The sequence below is a fragment of the Staurois parvus genome, unplaced genomic scaffold, assembly GCF_062004578.1.
Source record: "Staurois parvus isolate SC_StPar_1 unplaced genomic scaffold, SC_StPar_1.0 ptg003112l, whole genome shotgun sequence".
NCBI lineage: Eukaryota > Metazoa > Chordata > Amphibia > Anura > Ranidae > Staurois > Staurois parvus.
In genome coordinates this window covers 37,374-49,435 of record NW_028320908.1, presented here as the reverse complement: position 1 = coordinate 49,435, position 12,062 = coordinate 37,374, and the positions used below count along the sequence as shown (strand labels likewise).

At 48.4% G+C, this 12,062-nt stretch overlaps 1 protein-coding gene across 1 annotated transcript in view; it reads left to right on the top strand.

The window, feature by feature from the left end:
* LOC149428586 (SCO-spondin-like) overlaps positions 1 to 12,062 on the top strand; it is a 161,706-nt gene that overhangs the window by 118,814 nt on the left and 30,830 nt on the right. The window contains 7 exon segments of the mRNA XM_089667228.1: positions 5,499 to 5,669; positions 7,576 to 7,791; positions 9,043 to 9,210; positions 11,259 to 11,293; positions 11,295 to 11,391; positions 11,470 to 11,710; positions 11,867 to 12,019. Coding sequence (XP_089523354.1) covers positions 5,499 to 5,669; positions 7,576 to 7,791; positions 9,043 to 9,210; positions 11,259 to 11,293; positions 11,295 to 11,391; positions 11,470 to 11,710; positions 11,867 to 12,019 — 1,081 coding nt within the window.

The following is a 12,062-nucleotide window of genomic DNA, read 5'->3' as shown; positions in this document are numbered from 1 at the left end:
CCTTTCTTCCACCAGGTGGCAGTGTTGTCGGGAATGGGGAGTTTTAAGTTTCCCATATTTAATTGGGGTATTTACCTGTGACCACAGGACTTGGTTCACACAGTCAACTATCGTGTTCAGCCTTTTTAGGAAGTCCATCCCAATTATCATGTGGTGCTGGGATATGCTAGCAATGATGATGGGGTGTCTCAGTTCCTTATTACCCAGTTTCAGTTTAAGCCAGGCGGTACCCATGACTTGTAACGGGTCTCCACCTACACCAATCAATGAGCTGTCAAAACTTTTAAGTCTCGGCTTGGTGGGCATGACATTCGTCACTTTGTCAAAATGTCCCTGTGACATGATGGTTGCTTGGGATCCAGTGTCTATTAAACCGACAATAGAAAGATCACTGGCATCCTGCACCTGTACGGTGGCATAATATCTCCCATCAGATTCAGTCAGCTCACACATGAAATTGGTGTGGTTGAAGATCTGTGGGCCCTTCAATAACATATGACTAGCTCTTATCTCACCGCATGTGGTGGACACATTACCCTTATCCTCCCTGGTGGGATTCTTGGACTGTCTCAAGACAGAAGCACAACTAGAAGTTGGTGCTCCGTCTGGCTTGTCAATCCCGACGACTTCCGATGCCGCGACTATATTAGGGGCAATAGATGGACACTGAAAAACAGGAGAATCGTTAATACCCAACAACTGGTCCCCCTTTGCCTGAGAACTAGATTCTCTATTAGTAGGCGTGTCAGGGACGGGGCACATATCTCCTGTCATTTGACTCAGTGTCCTCCCCTGTTGGTTTAAGGCTTGGTTGCCTGTTAATTCTGTGACCCTTGGTTGGTCACAGGAGCTGCTCCTAAAAAAGGATTGGATGGAAATTGAGTGACAAGCCTGTCCATTTGTTCAGCCATTTTGCTGACCTGTGCCTCTATTTGTCCAATACGCTCAGAGGAGTCATTCTGTTGATTCTCCCTCTTCCTATACTTACGCTTGTATTTTGGACGAGACTGGTAATGAGACTCAGAGTCAGAACTACTGCTCTGGTCCCGACGCCATTGTTCTCTCTGAGGTTTTGGGGTCTCCCTGTTATTAAAGGGAGCCTGGGGTACTGTATCCCCCCTTTGAGCTTGAGGGTGTTCTTGGCGTGGAGGAAATCTTTGGAAGTCGGAGTTTTTATTAAAATTGGGATTCTTATTGTAATTATGGGGCCTGTTGAAATTGGGGTTCCCATAAAAATTCCCATGTTGGTTTTGGCGAGGATAATAGAACCTCTGAGGATACCATTGACTCCTTTGATTCTCATCACTGTACTGACCCTTACCATACTTTTTATTCTTCTCACTTCCACTACCGTAGTTCCCTGGCTTTTGTCTATCCTTTCTCACCCACTGGTTTTGGGGTGCAAAGTTTTGGACCTCCTTCACTTGCTGGGTTTGAGGTACAAATCTAGGGGAACCATTGGTTTTACCCCCACGGACTACTTCCGCATATGATTTCTTCTCTGCCTGCAAATTTGGATTTGGAGGGGAAACGGTAGTGGCTGCTACTATCTTGGGGCTATTTTTGGGTTCTCTTTTTATCCCGCCCTCACTGGACTGTTGGATCGAGAATAAATAGTCACTCTCTCTCACCAACCAATCAAGAGAGCATCCCTTTCTGTAATCCTTTGCAAGTCCCAATTTTATGTAAGCAGGTAATGCTTCATAGAATAGTGTCTTGAATTCTGGCTGGTTAGGATTGGGATCCTTTTCAGCCAGGAAATAGGCATTTCTGAGGACAGCCAGAAATTCTGCAGGGCTTTGGTGAGGACCACACTTTAAATTGTAGGCCGCAGCCTTGGCAGAGGTTACAGTTTTATAAGGCCCAAATTCCATGTGGCACCTATGTTTAACCTCTCTCCAGGATTGATTGGAATAGGCCCTCAAGGTCTCAAAGAATTGCCGGTATTTCTCTTCAAACACCCATGGCAGCAATTCTATTTTGGTGTGGTCATCTCTAATGCCCAGAATCTCTAACGTCTGTTCATATGTTTTCATGTGTTCGGTGATCTCAAGGGACCCTTTCTTAGAAAACATAGGAACAGTGTCCTTCAGGAACTTAATGACCTTTGGGGTGTCATATCTCCTGAATGACCCCTGGGATTTCCCTTCCTGCCTATATGAAACCTCATATTTTTCTTCAGAGCGCTCTGGAGTGTATCTTGAAAGCCTAGGAGGTGACCTATATTCTGACCCTGACTCACTATCAGATACTTCGCTGTGATGCGGGTATCTCCGCTCATCAGCCTCTGGCTTGACTGGGTTGGTCCGTCTTTGGACCCCAGAATTTATTTGGGCCGTCAACCTTATAATCTGCTCCTCCAGAGTTTTCTGCTCAGATTTTATCAAGGTAAGTTCTGACTGGTCATGCTTATCCCCTGGGTGAACTTTAATTTTGACAGGAGATAACCTCTCTGATCTGAAGTACTCCACCTCATCTTTTAAGTCCTGATACTTCTTTTGAAGTTGTTTTAATTCCTGAAAGTTTCTTTCATATAGGTCCTGAGCACTTCGAAAGTCTCCGACCAATCTATCATAATGTTTCTCGGATTCGTCTAAACGAACACCGGCATGACCAAGCTTCCCTTTCAAAGACTCAATGTCCTGATTTTTGCTTTCTAACAAGAGGCGGGCCTCTGACAACTCTTCCCTTAGAGTCATGGTCTGCTGGGCAGCTCCAGCGGTCATGAACCATAACATGGGCCAAGCCTCTAGGAGAAGTCTGTCACGGCTTCTATCACTTTCTGCTCCAGCAAATGCTATTAAAAACCCAACAACCTGGCCCTTTTGGTTGAACAGGTCCTCAAAAGTGCTAATAGCCTGCCTTTTCTCTTCATCCACGAATTCCTTATTGCTATCCCCCAAACTTAATCTCTTGCGGAGATAATCTATTACTTCATTTTCAACATACTTCTGCCAAGCACCGGCAGCTTTCCGAGCTGGCTTCATAGCTTCTTGCTCAATGCCTTGAGCCGCCATATTTTCCTCGTTATGCTTGGAAGAGGTGGATCCGTGATTACTGGATGCCATTTTGATACAAAATATATGTTTGACCAAGTGTACAAATATACAATCACCAGTGCGTTTTGTGTTATGGTACGATTTCTATGGATCTCAGCAGTGCCTCCAAATTTATGTTGTGGTGGTTTATGTAAGGATATATATTATTTATAAAGGGCGTGTCCCTTTCCCTTAGATGAAATATTACAGTGCCTCCAGCCGTTAAAATACGGCAAATATTTAATAAACCAATAATTTGGACACTTTGATAATTTGATCACCACTTATTATTATACCTTGAATTCTTTTAGCCAATATGATTTCGTACCATACACACAAAATTTGCCTTATAATAGATAAATATAAAAATTTATTTATGTACAAAAATTATATATATATTAACACAAAACGCAAAAGACTGGTGATAAATGAATATTGGTACACACAATCAAAAATATATCCTACCAATGTAAGACACACTAATAAGGTCTCTAACTAATTACATCAATCACAAATTTTAAATGATATGATATTTATTAAATTTATTAATAATTAATAATTTCGAATATCTCAAAGGTTATATTCTTACAAGCCGTGGCCATAGGATTGCAGGAAGGAAGCCCTTGATATATGATACTCTGGTTATTAATATTCAATAAATTATGAAATATGAAAAAATTTATAATATGGCAATAAACAATTTTTAACAGTAACACAGTATCTTTCTACATATATCTAACTATCCAATATTGTTGTAATACACTAAGGTAATTTTATGATTCCACACAACAGAGAAAATAATTAATACAAAAATCAAATAAATATCTCACCACACCCGGAATTCAGACTAGGCAACTCTCCCGTGGATTTAGCTGGCAGTGGAACGCCTTTAGACTGATATATAGGCAAGTGATAGATTCAATAGGGGAGAATGTAGGAAGTTATCAGATTAGAGGTTTAAAGTTTTAGGAAGTTTGAAAAGATGGAAGAGTAGTTATTCAGCAGATCTTCTTCAGATGTCAGGTCTTTCCATGAGGTTTTTATGAGGGATCTCTTTTTCTTAAAGCACATGGGCTTTTATATCCACTAGTCCATTGTTCTAAGATACCTTCCCACCAGGCTTCTTGATTGGCTAGTTGAGAAATGTGTGTACATAAGCTATTTCTCACCTGCCCGCCAGGTGGCGGTCATGTATCACAGAACAATGTGAGCATTTGAGATGACTCATACCTTGGGTGGAATCTTCAGGTAATTTCAGGAATAAAATATACGGCTCTATCCAGATATAGCAGTGATACCTATATTATTCTAAATAGGGACCATGGAATATAGGTGTATATTCGGTTATTCCTCCTTGAAGTACCATCCTGTTTGTTTCCTGATAAGACATGTAACTAATGCTAGTCTATAATACATCTTACTTCCCATCATCTCAATACTCAAGTTAGTGATATGTAGTTCCCATTGCTGAGTATTTAGTGGTGTTTAAAGTCTATGACATCTTATTTATAATCTGTTTTTGTAATACATTTTTGTAATGATATACAGTGAACTTTTAAACTTAAATGTCCTGAATTTCACCCCTTTGTTTCAGAATCAACATTTTCTCTGTGTAGAAAAAAAAAACTCTCTATTTGCATGGCCCTTGTATTGGGCTCATGGTAAACAATTGTTAATGCTTTCACCCTTGGTGAACAATAGTATATGGTAATAGTTTCAGAGGTCTGTTGGTTCATCACACTCTACAAGGTTTGGGTGAGCTCTCAGACAATCAGTTTGGTTCCTCTATTGTCATGTCCAGACCTTGTATATGTTTACCTGCTTATTGAAGTCTGAATAATGGTGTTTGATCACCTGTAGAACTTCAAAATAGTATTGTCTCTAGGAGGAAAGAAAAACAATCCCTTCACCCATTACATTTCTCTAGCTAGATGGTCATTGACTTTCCAACCAAGACAAATTAACCCCTTAACATCCGGCTATGCTGACTTGATGTTATATAGGATTATGTCTTGATAAAAGTCATATTTTTGAGACGTGATTCAAAAGTCCACAACACTCGTACATTGTATACATCTCAGACATGGAGCTCTTCTCCCTCATACATGATATACATCTCAGACATGGAGTTCTCCTCCCTCATACATCATATACATCTCAGACATGGAGTTCTCCTCCCTCATACATCATATACATCTCAGACATGGAGCTCTCCTCCCTCATACATCGTATAGATCTCAGACATGGAGCTCTCCTCCCTCGTACATTGTATACATCTCAGACATGGAGCTCTTCTCCAATATAATCAGACATGGAGTTCTCCAATATAATCAGACATGGAGTTCTCCAATATAATCAGACATGGAGTTCTCCAATATAATCAGACATGGAGTTCTCCATCCTCCTACGTCATACACATTTGGTCTTCCCTCAGCAATCTCTCTCTCCATTCCTCCGCAGGCCCAGCAGATGAGGAGTTTGGCCCCTGGTCCCCATGGACTCCGTGTTCCAAGAGCTGTTCAGACCGCCATTTCCCTGCGGTGAAGACGCGGTCTCGGTTCTGTCCCTCTGGAAGGAATTGCAGTGGAGAGTCCTTCCAGGAGAACGTCTGCAATCTCCCGCAGTGTACAGGTGAGTCCCTGCCAGGGACTGAGACCAAATTCTGTCCAACCCAAATCTGCCGATAACTTCGGGGTTTCCTGTTACCAGATCTGTGTTGTGCTGAAGTTGTCCTCCTGGGGAGAGCTCTGTTCCGGATACATATCTATCATTCTCCAGTCACATGACAGAAATAGGCGACTTCCAATAACTTCTTCTAGAAATGACTTATTCTGATGATATAGAGCTGGCACTGGCCCTAGTATGGAATCCTGATGGCAGCCAGGAAACCAGCATTTTCACCAGGAATGGTCAGCAATGGAGGTCTCATCACAGGCTTTATCGACCATTATAATGGCCTTTACTAGTTGGATTTCATGGACATCCTTAATATATTGTGCCCCCCATTTCTTTGCCCCCCCCCCTTCCCTCCCATAGGTCTCTTGTACAACAGAGCTGATCTAAAGACCTAAAAATATCATGGCCCAAAGATGGAGCTGAGGAGAACATACATATGTCTTTGTTAACAATGTAACAATTCTAGAGAACACTAGAGGGAATGAGCAGATACATGGAGCCAGTGGTGCTCCTTCCCTCTAGCGTTCCCAAACATTTTTAAAGTGTTACTAAAGTCAAAAAAATGTTTTTAATCCAAATAACAAACACGTTACACCATTACACAGAGCGGCCCCAATCCTCCTCTTCTCGGGTCCCCCGCTGGCACTCTTGGCTCCTCCTCTTCTTTGTGTGTCCCCATAGCAAGCCGTTTGAAGTGTCTGCTCGCTCCCAAGTTGTGTGTCTATGGAGCCGCTCCCCATAGATTTACACAGTGGGATTAGCCCCGCCCCCACTTCCTCCTTACTGCATGTGATTGACAGCAGCAGGAGCCAATGGCTCGATTTATTAGACTTTATACTCACAGTGATCATCCAGTCATGCACAGGGGCGGACTGACAATTCATGGGGCCCCCGGGCAATAGGGGATCATGGGGCCCCTGTTTCCTTGCCCAAACTCAAAAAAGCTTATGAAAAAGGTACCAGGGGCATCTCATGGGGCCCCCTACTGACCCTGTGCCCGAGTTTCCAAATGGTCAGTCCGCCCCTGGTCATGTGGAAAGGAAAACTCTAATGTATTCAGTTCCTCCGTACATGATTGGGTTCCTTTGGGTTCAGTGAAATATTTCCAGCTTTAGTAAATGACGCAGTTGGAGCGATCGAGACATTAGTACAAATGAGTATATTGGGACTCGGGCTGTCAGACTAACACAGGGCGCACAATGCCGGGAGATTCCAGGATGTCCTGGAGGTATAACTGGAGTCCTCTGTTCTGTATGGGCTGGGATGGTTGGGATTCGGGCTTGTGTTGAAGGCATCAGTCTGATGTCAGTTTGAGATGTTCTCTGTGATCAGTCAAAATTCACTGACAGGTGTGTTTGACCTCTTTATGATCTTCAGTTGACTTCCTTCTGGCCTGCCTTTGACCCTCAGTTGGCCTCCTTCTGACTTGCAGTGGACCACCTTCTGACCCTCAGTTGACCTCTTTCTGGCCTTCAGGTAACCTCATTATGAGCTGGAGTTGACCTTCTGACCTGCCTTCAGTTTGCTTCTGTCTGGATTTCAGTTGACCTCTTTATGGTGTTCAGTTGACTTCCTTCTGGCCTGCTTTTGACCCTCAGTTGACTACCTTCTGACCCTCAGTTGACCTCTTTCTGGCCTTCAGGTAACCTCATTATGACCTGGAGTTGACCTTCTGACCTGCCTTCAGTTCACTTCTGTCTGACCTGCAGTTGACTTCCTTCTGACCTGCATTTGACTGGCTTTAAGCAGGTTTTGCCTTCCCATAGACTTGTACAGGAATGTAAAATTCACTTGAGGTGAACAAAGTCCGTCCTCATAGGTGGTTCTTTTCTTCATATTGGGATGTTCGGTGTCCCCTCAGGTCCTGACTCTCCGCCATGTGTCGATGAGGAGTGTCAGCAGCGGAACTGTTCTTGGAACCCCTGGTCAGAGTGGAGTGAGTGTTCCCGATCCTGCGGGGTGGGACAACAGAGACGTCTTCGTACTTACAACCCGCCTGGTGAGAAGGGAGTGTGGTGTGACGACATCCTGACCGGGAACACGGAGAGGAGATTCTGCAACCTGCAGGCGTGTATAGGTAACAGAGGGACCAGATGGGAGGGGGGATGGAATGTGTCATCTAATTTAAAATATGAGAGCGCCCTCTGGGGGATGGGCAGAGTACTGCAGTGCTGAGCACCCCACAGGAGTGCATTGTGGTATTATATGGTCATATCAGAGTGATCCTGGAGAGCTGGGTGCTGTGAGGGGTGGAAGGTCCTGAAGAGCTGGGTGATGGTGGGTGGGGCTAGGTCCTATAGAGCTAGGTGCTGGTGGGTGGGGGTAGGTCCTGGAGAGCTAGGTGCTGGTGGGTTGGGGGTAGGTCCTGGAGAGCTGGATGCTGTTGGGTGAGGAGCTGATGGAGAGCTGAGTGCTATTGGGTGAGGAGCTCATGGAGAGCTGGGTGCTGTTGGGTGAGGAGCTCATGGAGAGCTGGGCTCTGTTGGGTGGCGAGGTCATGGAGAGCTGGGTGCTGTTGGGTGGCGAGGTCATGGAGAGCTGGGTGCTGTTGGGTGGGGGAGGTCATGGAGAGCTGGGTGCTGTTGGGTGGGGGAGGTCATGGAGAGCTGGGTGCTGTTGGGTGGGGAGGTCATGGAGAGCTGGGTGCTGTTGGGTGGGGAGGTCATGGAGAGCTGGGTGCTGATGGGTGGGGAGGTTATGGAGAGCTGGGGGCTGTTGGATGGGGGAGGTCATGGAGAGCTTGGTACTGATGGGTGGGGAGGTCCTGGAGAGCTGGGTGCTGTTGGGAGGAGATCCTGGAGAGCTGGGGGCTGTTGGGGGGGGGGGGGGCGGGTCCTGGAGAGCTGGGTGCTATTGAGTGAGGAGGTCATGGAGAGCTGGGGGCTGTTGGATGGGGGAGGTCATGGAGAGCTTGGTGCTGATGGGTGGGGAGATCTTGGAGAGCTGGGGGCTGTTGGGGGGTCCTGGAGAGCTGGGTGCTATTGAGTGAGGAGGTCATAGAGAGCTGGGGGCTGTTGGATGGGGGAGGTCATGGAGAGCTTGGTGCTGATGGGTGGGGAGATCTTGGAGAGCTGGGGGCTGTTGGGGGGGGGGGGGGTCCTGGAGAGCTGGGTGCTATTGAGTGAGGAGGTTATGGAGAGCTGAGTGCTGAGGATTGAGGGGGATGCGGGAGTTCATGGTTGTACAGATGCTACCTGGACGTTGTAGGCCATGATGGTGGAGCACAATGGAAATAGAGAAATGTTCCTCTCTAGAATATTCTGTACAATACTTTATAACCTTCAACAAGTTTCTCCCCCACCACCTTCTCTCATTCCCCCTGGTATAGTAAATGGCAGCTGGTCCAAGTGGAGTCCATGGTCCTGGTGTGACCGGACATGCGGTGGAGGAAGATCAGTTAGAAGCCGGACCTGTACAAGTCCACCACCAAAAAATGGAGGAAATGAGTGTCCTGGTGAGAAGTACCAAGCGAGGATCTGCAACCCAAAACCCTGCGGTGAGTCCACAAGGGTGACCATACCAACAAACAGCTGAACTCCATTGACAACATCAATTCTGCTCAGACATGGCAACTGTGAAGTCCACGGTGAGGGGCCACACCTGGACTGTGAATCAAGGCCATACACAGGGGGCCCTAAATCAGGGGGAGATCTATACACAGGAACCCATGGAGAGACCTATACATGGGGGAATGGTGGGGCAAACACCTGAGGGGTAGACCCATACATGAGGCCAGCACCTAGGCATAAACCTATATACAAAGAGGTCCACACACCCAAGTGAAGACCAATACACAGGGGGTCAAACCCAGGAGGGAACCCCATACACAGGGGAGCCCACGCTTGGGGGTAGATTGATAGACAGGAGGACCTCCACTCAGAGGGAGACCCATCTGTACACATGGGCCACCAACACCCAGGGGCAAACTCCATACACTAAGGGCCACTAAGGAAAACATATTGACAGGGGGCCCTGCATCCACCAGAGGAAGACTTATACACAGGAGGCCTGCATCCAGAAGGAAACCTTTTCACAGGAACCCACACCCAGAGGGAGACCCACACACAGGGGCCCTGCAATCATCTGGAGACCTAAGCACCGGGTACCTGCATCTAGAAGGAGATGGTAAACAGGAGGCCCATACCCAGACGGGGAACAATTCACGGAGGCCCAAAACCAGACAGGGAACCATTCACAGGGGGCCCATACCCAGACGGGGAACCATTCACAGGGGGCCCATACCCAGAAAGGGAACCATTCACAGGGGGCCTATACCCAGAAGGAGACCCACACACAGGGGCCCCGCAATCATCTGGAGACCTAACTACAGGGTGACTGCACCTAGAAGGAGATAGTAAACGGGGCCCATACCCAGACGGGGAACCATTCACGGAGGCCCATACCCAGACAGGGAACCATTCACAGGGGGCCCATACCCAGACGGGGAACCATTCACAGGGGGCCCATACCCAGAAGGGGAACCATTCACAGGGGGCCCATACCCAGAAGGGGAACCATTCACAAGGAGCCCATACCCAGAAGGGGAACCATTCACAAGGGGCCCATACCCAGAAGGAGAACCATTCAAAGGGGGCCCATACTCAGAAGGAGAACCATTCAAAGGGGGCCCATACCCAGAAGGAGAACCATTCACAGGGGGCCTATACCCAGAAGGAGACCCACACACAGGGGCCCCGCAATCATCTGGAGACCTAACCACAGGGTGAAGGAGATAGTAAACAGGGGGCCCATACCCAGACGGGGAACCATTCATGGAGGCCCATACCCAGACAGGGAACCATTCACAGGGGGCCCATACCCAGACGGGGAACCATTCACAAGGGTCCCATATCCAGAAGGGGAACCATTCACAAGGGGCCCATACCCAGAAGGGGAACCATTCAAAGGGGGCCCATACCCAGAAGGGGAACCATTCAAAGGGGGCCCATACCCAGAAGGAGAACCATTCAAAGGGGGGCCCATACCCAGAAGGAGAACCATTCACAAGGGGCCCATACCCAGAAGGGGAACCATTCAAAGGGGGACCCATTCCCAGAAGGGGAACCATTCACAGGGGGCCCATACCCAGAAGGAGACCCACACAGATGGGATCTATACCCAGAAGGGGAACCATTTACAGGGGGCCCATACCCAGAAGAGACCCGCACACAAGGGCCCATACCCAGAAGGGGAACCATTCAAAGGGGGCCCATACCCAGAAGGAGACCCACACAGAGGGGATCTATACCCAGAAGGAAACCCACACAGAGGGGATCTATACCCAGAAGGAGACCCACACAGAGGGGATCTATACCCAGAAGAGACCCGCACACACGGGGCCCACACCCAGGGAGGGGAGTATATGATCAGGAGCACGTCTTGATAACATTGATGTGGCCCTTGGACATCTTCCCATGTTTGGTGGCTCTGAGGAGACGTTCTCGCTGCGATCTCTGCCACACATCCCCTGTTCTGGTGTTCTGGTGTATTTTGATGTTCCCATCATCCTTATTGGCTGCGGTGTTTTGTGGTTTCTCCCTATAGAGGAGGGATGCCCGCCGGGTATGGAGGAGGTGGGAGTGTGCCAATCGCTGCCCCAGGCGTTGCTCGGACTTCCAGCAGGGAATCGTCTGCCTGGATGGAGATGGCTGTGAGCCGGGCTGTAGGTGCCAGGCAGGTAAGTCTTGTCCGCTCTTCTTCCTCTGTGGCGCGTGGCTGTGCTGGGCCCCAATCTGTGTCCCGTATGTCCCCCCAGGAACGCTGGAGCAGGACGGCCGGTGCGTCACCATGGCGCAGTGTGAGTGCACAGACAGCAGGGGGCAGAGCTGGACGGCACAGAGCTCCCTCCAAGAGGACTGCAACAACTGCACCTGCACTGATGGACGCCTCTCCTGCACCAACCTCACCTGCACCACCGCCGACTGCAGCTGGAGTCAGTGGTCCACCTGGTCTCAGTGCTCCGTCACCTGTGGGAGTGGCCAGCAGACCCGTATCAGGTGACAACAGCCGAGCGGGGTTTTGCTGGGCTGATGATGTGGTCGATGGCATTGTATGTGGTGATGTTGGCAGTGCTCCTCACAGTGACTCACGGCAGTGGGGACCTTTATGATGATGTACATTATAGCATCCTGACCATCTTCTCCGGTGTACAGGACCTCCACGTCGGGCTCACAGAGGGAGCAGTGCCGGAATCCGGAGAGTCAATCCCGCCCGTGTCACCCAGGGAGGTGCCCGGAGCTGTGCCCACACGGGGGCTGGGAGCGGCAGACGGGGGACGTGTGGCTGGTGGGCGAGTGTCAGCAGTGGTCAGTATCCATAAAAATGAGGGGTCTACCTTGGGGGTTCCTC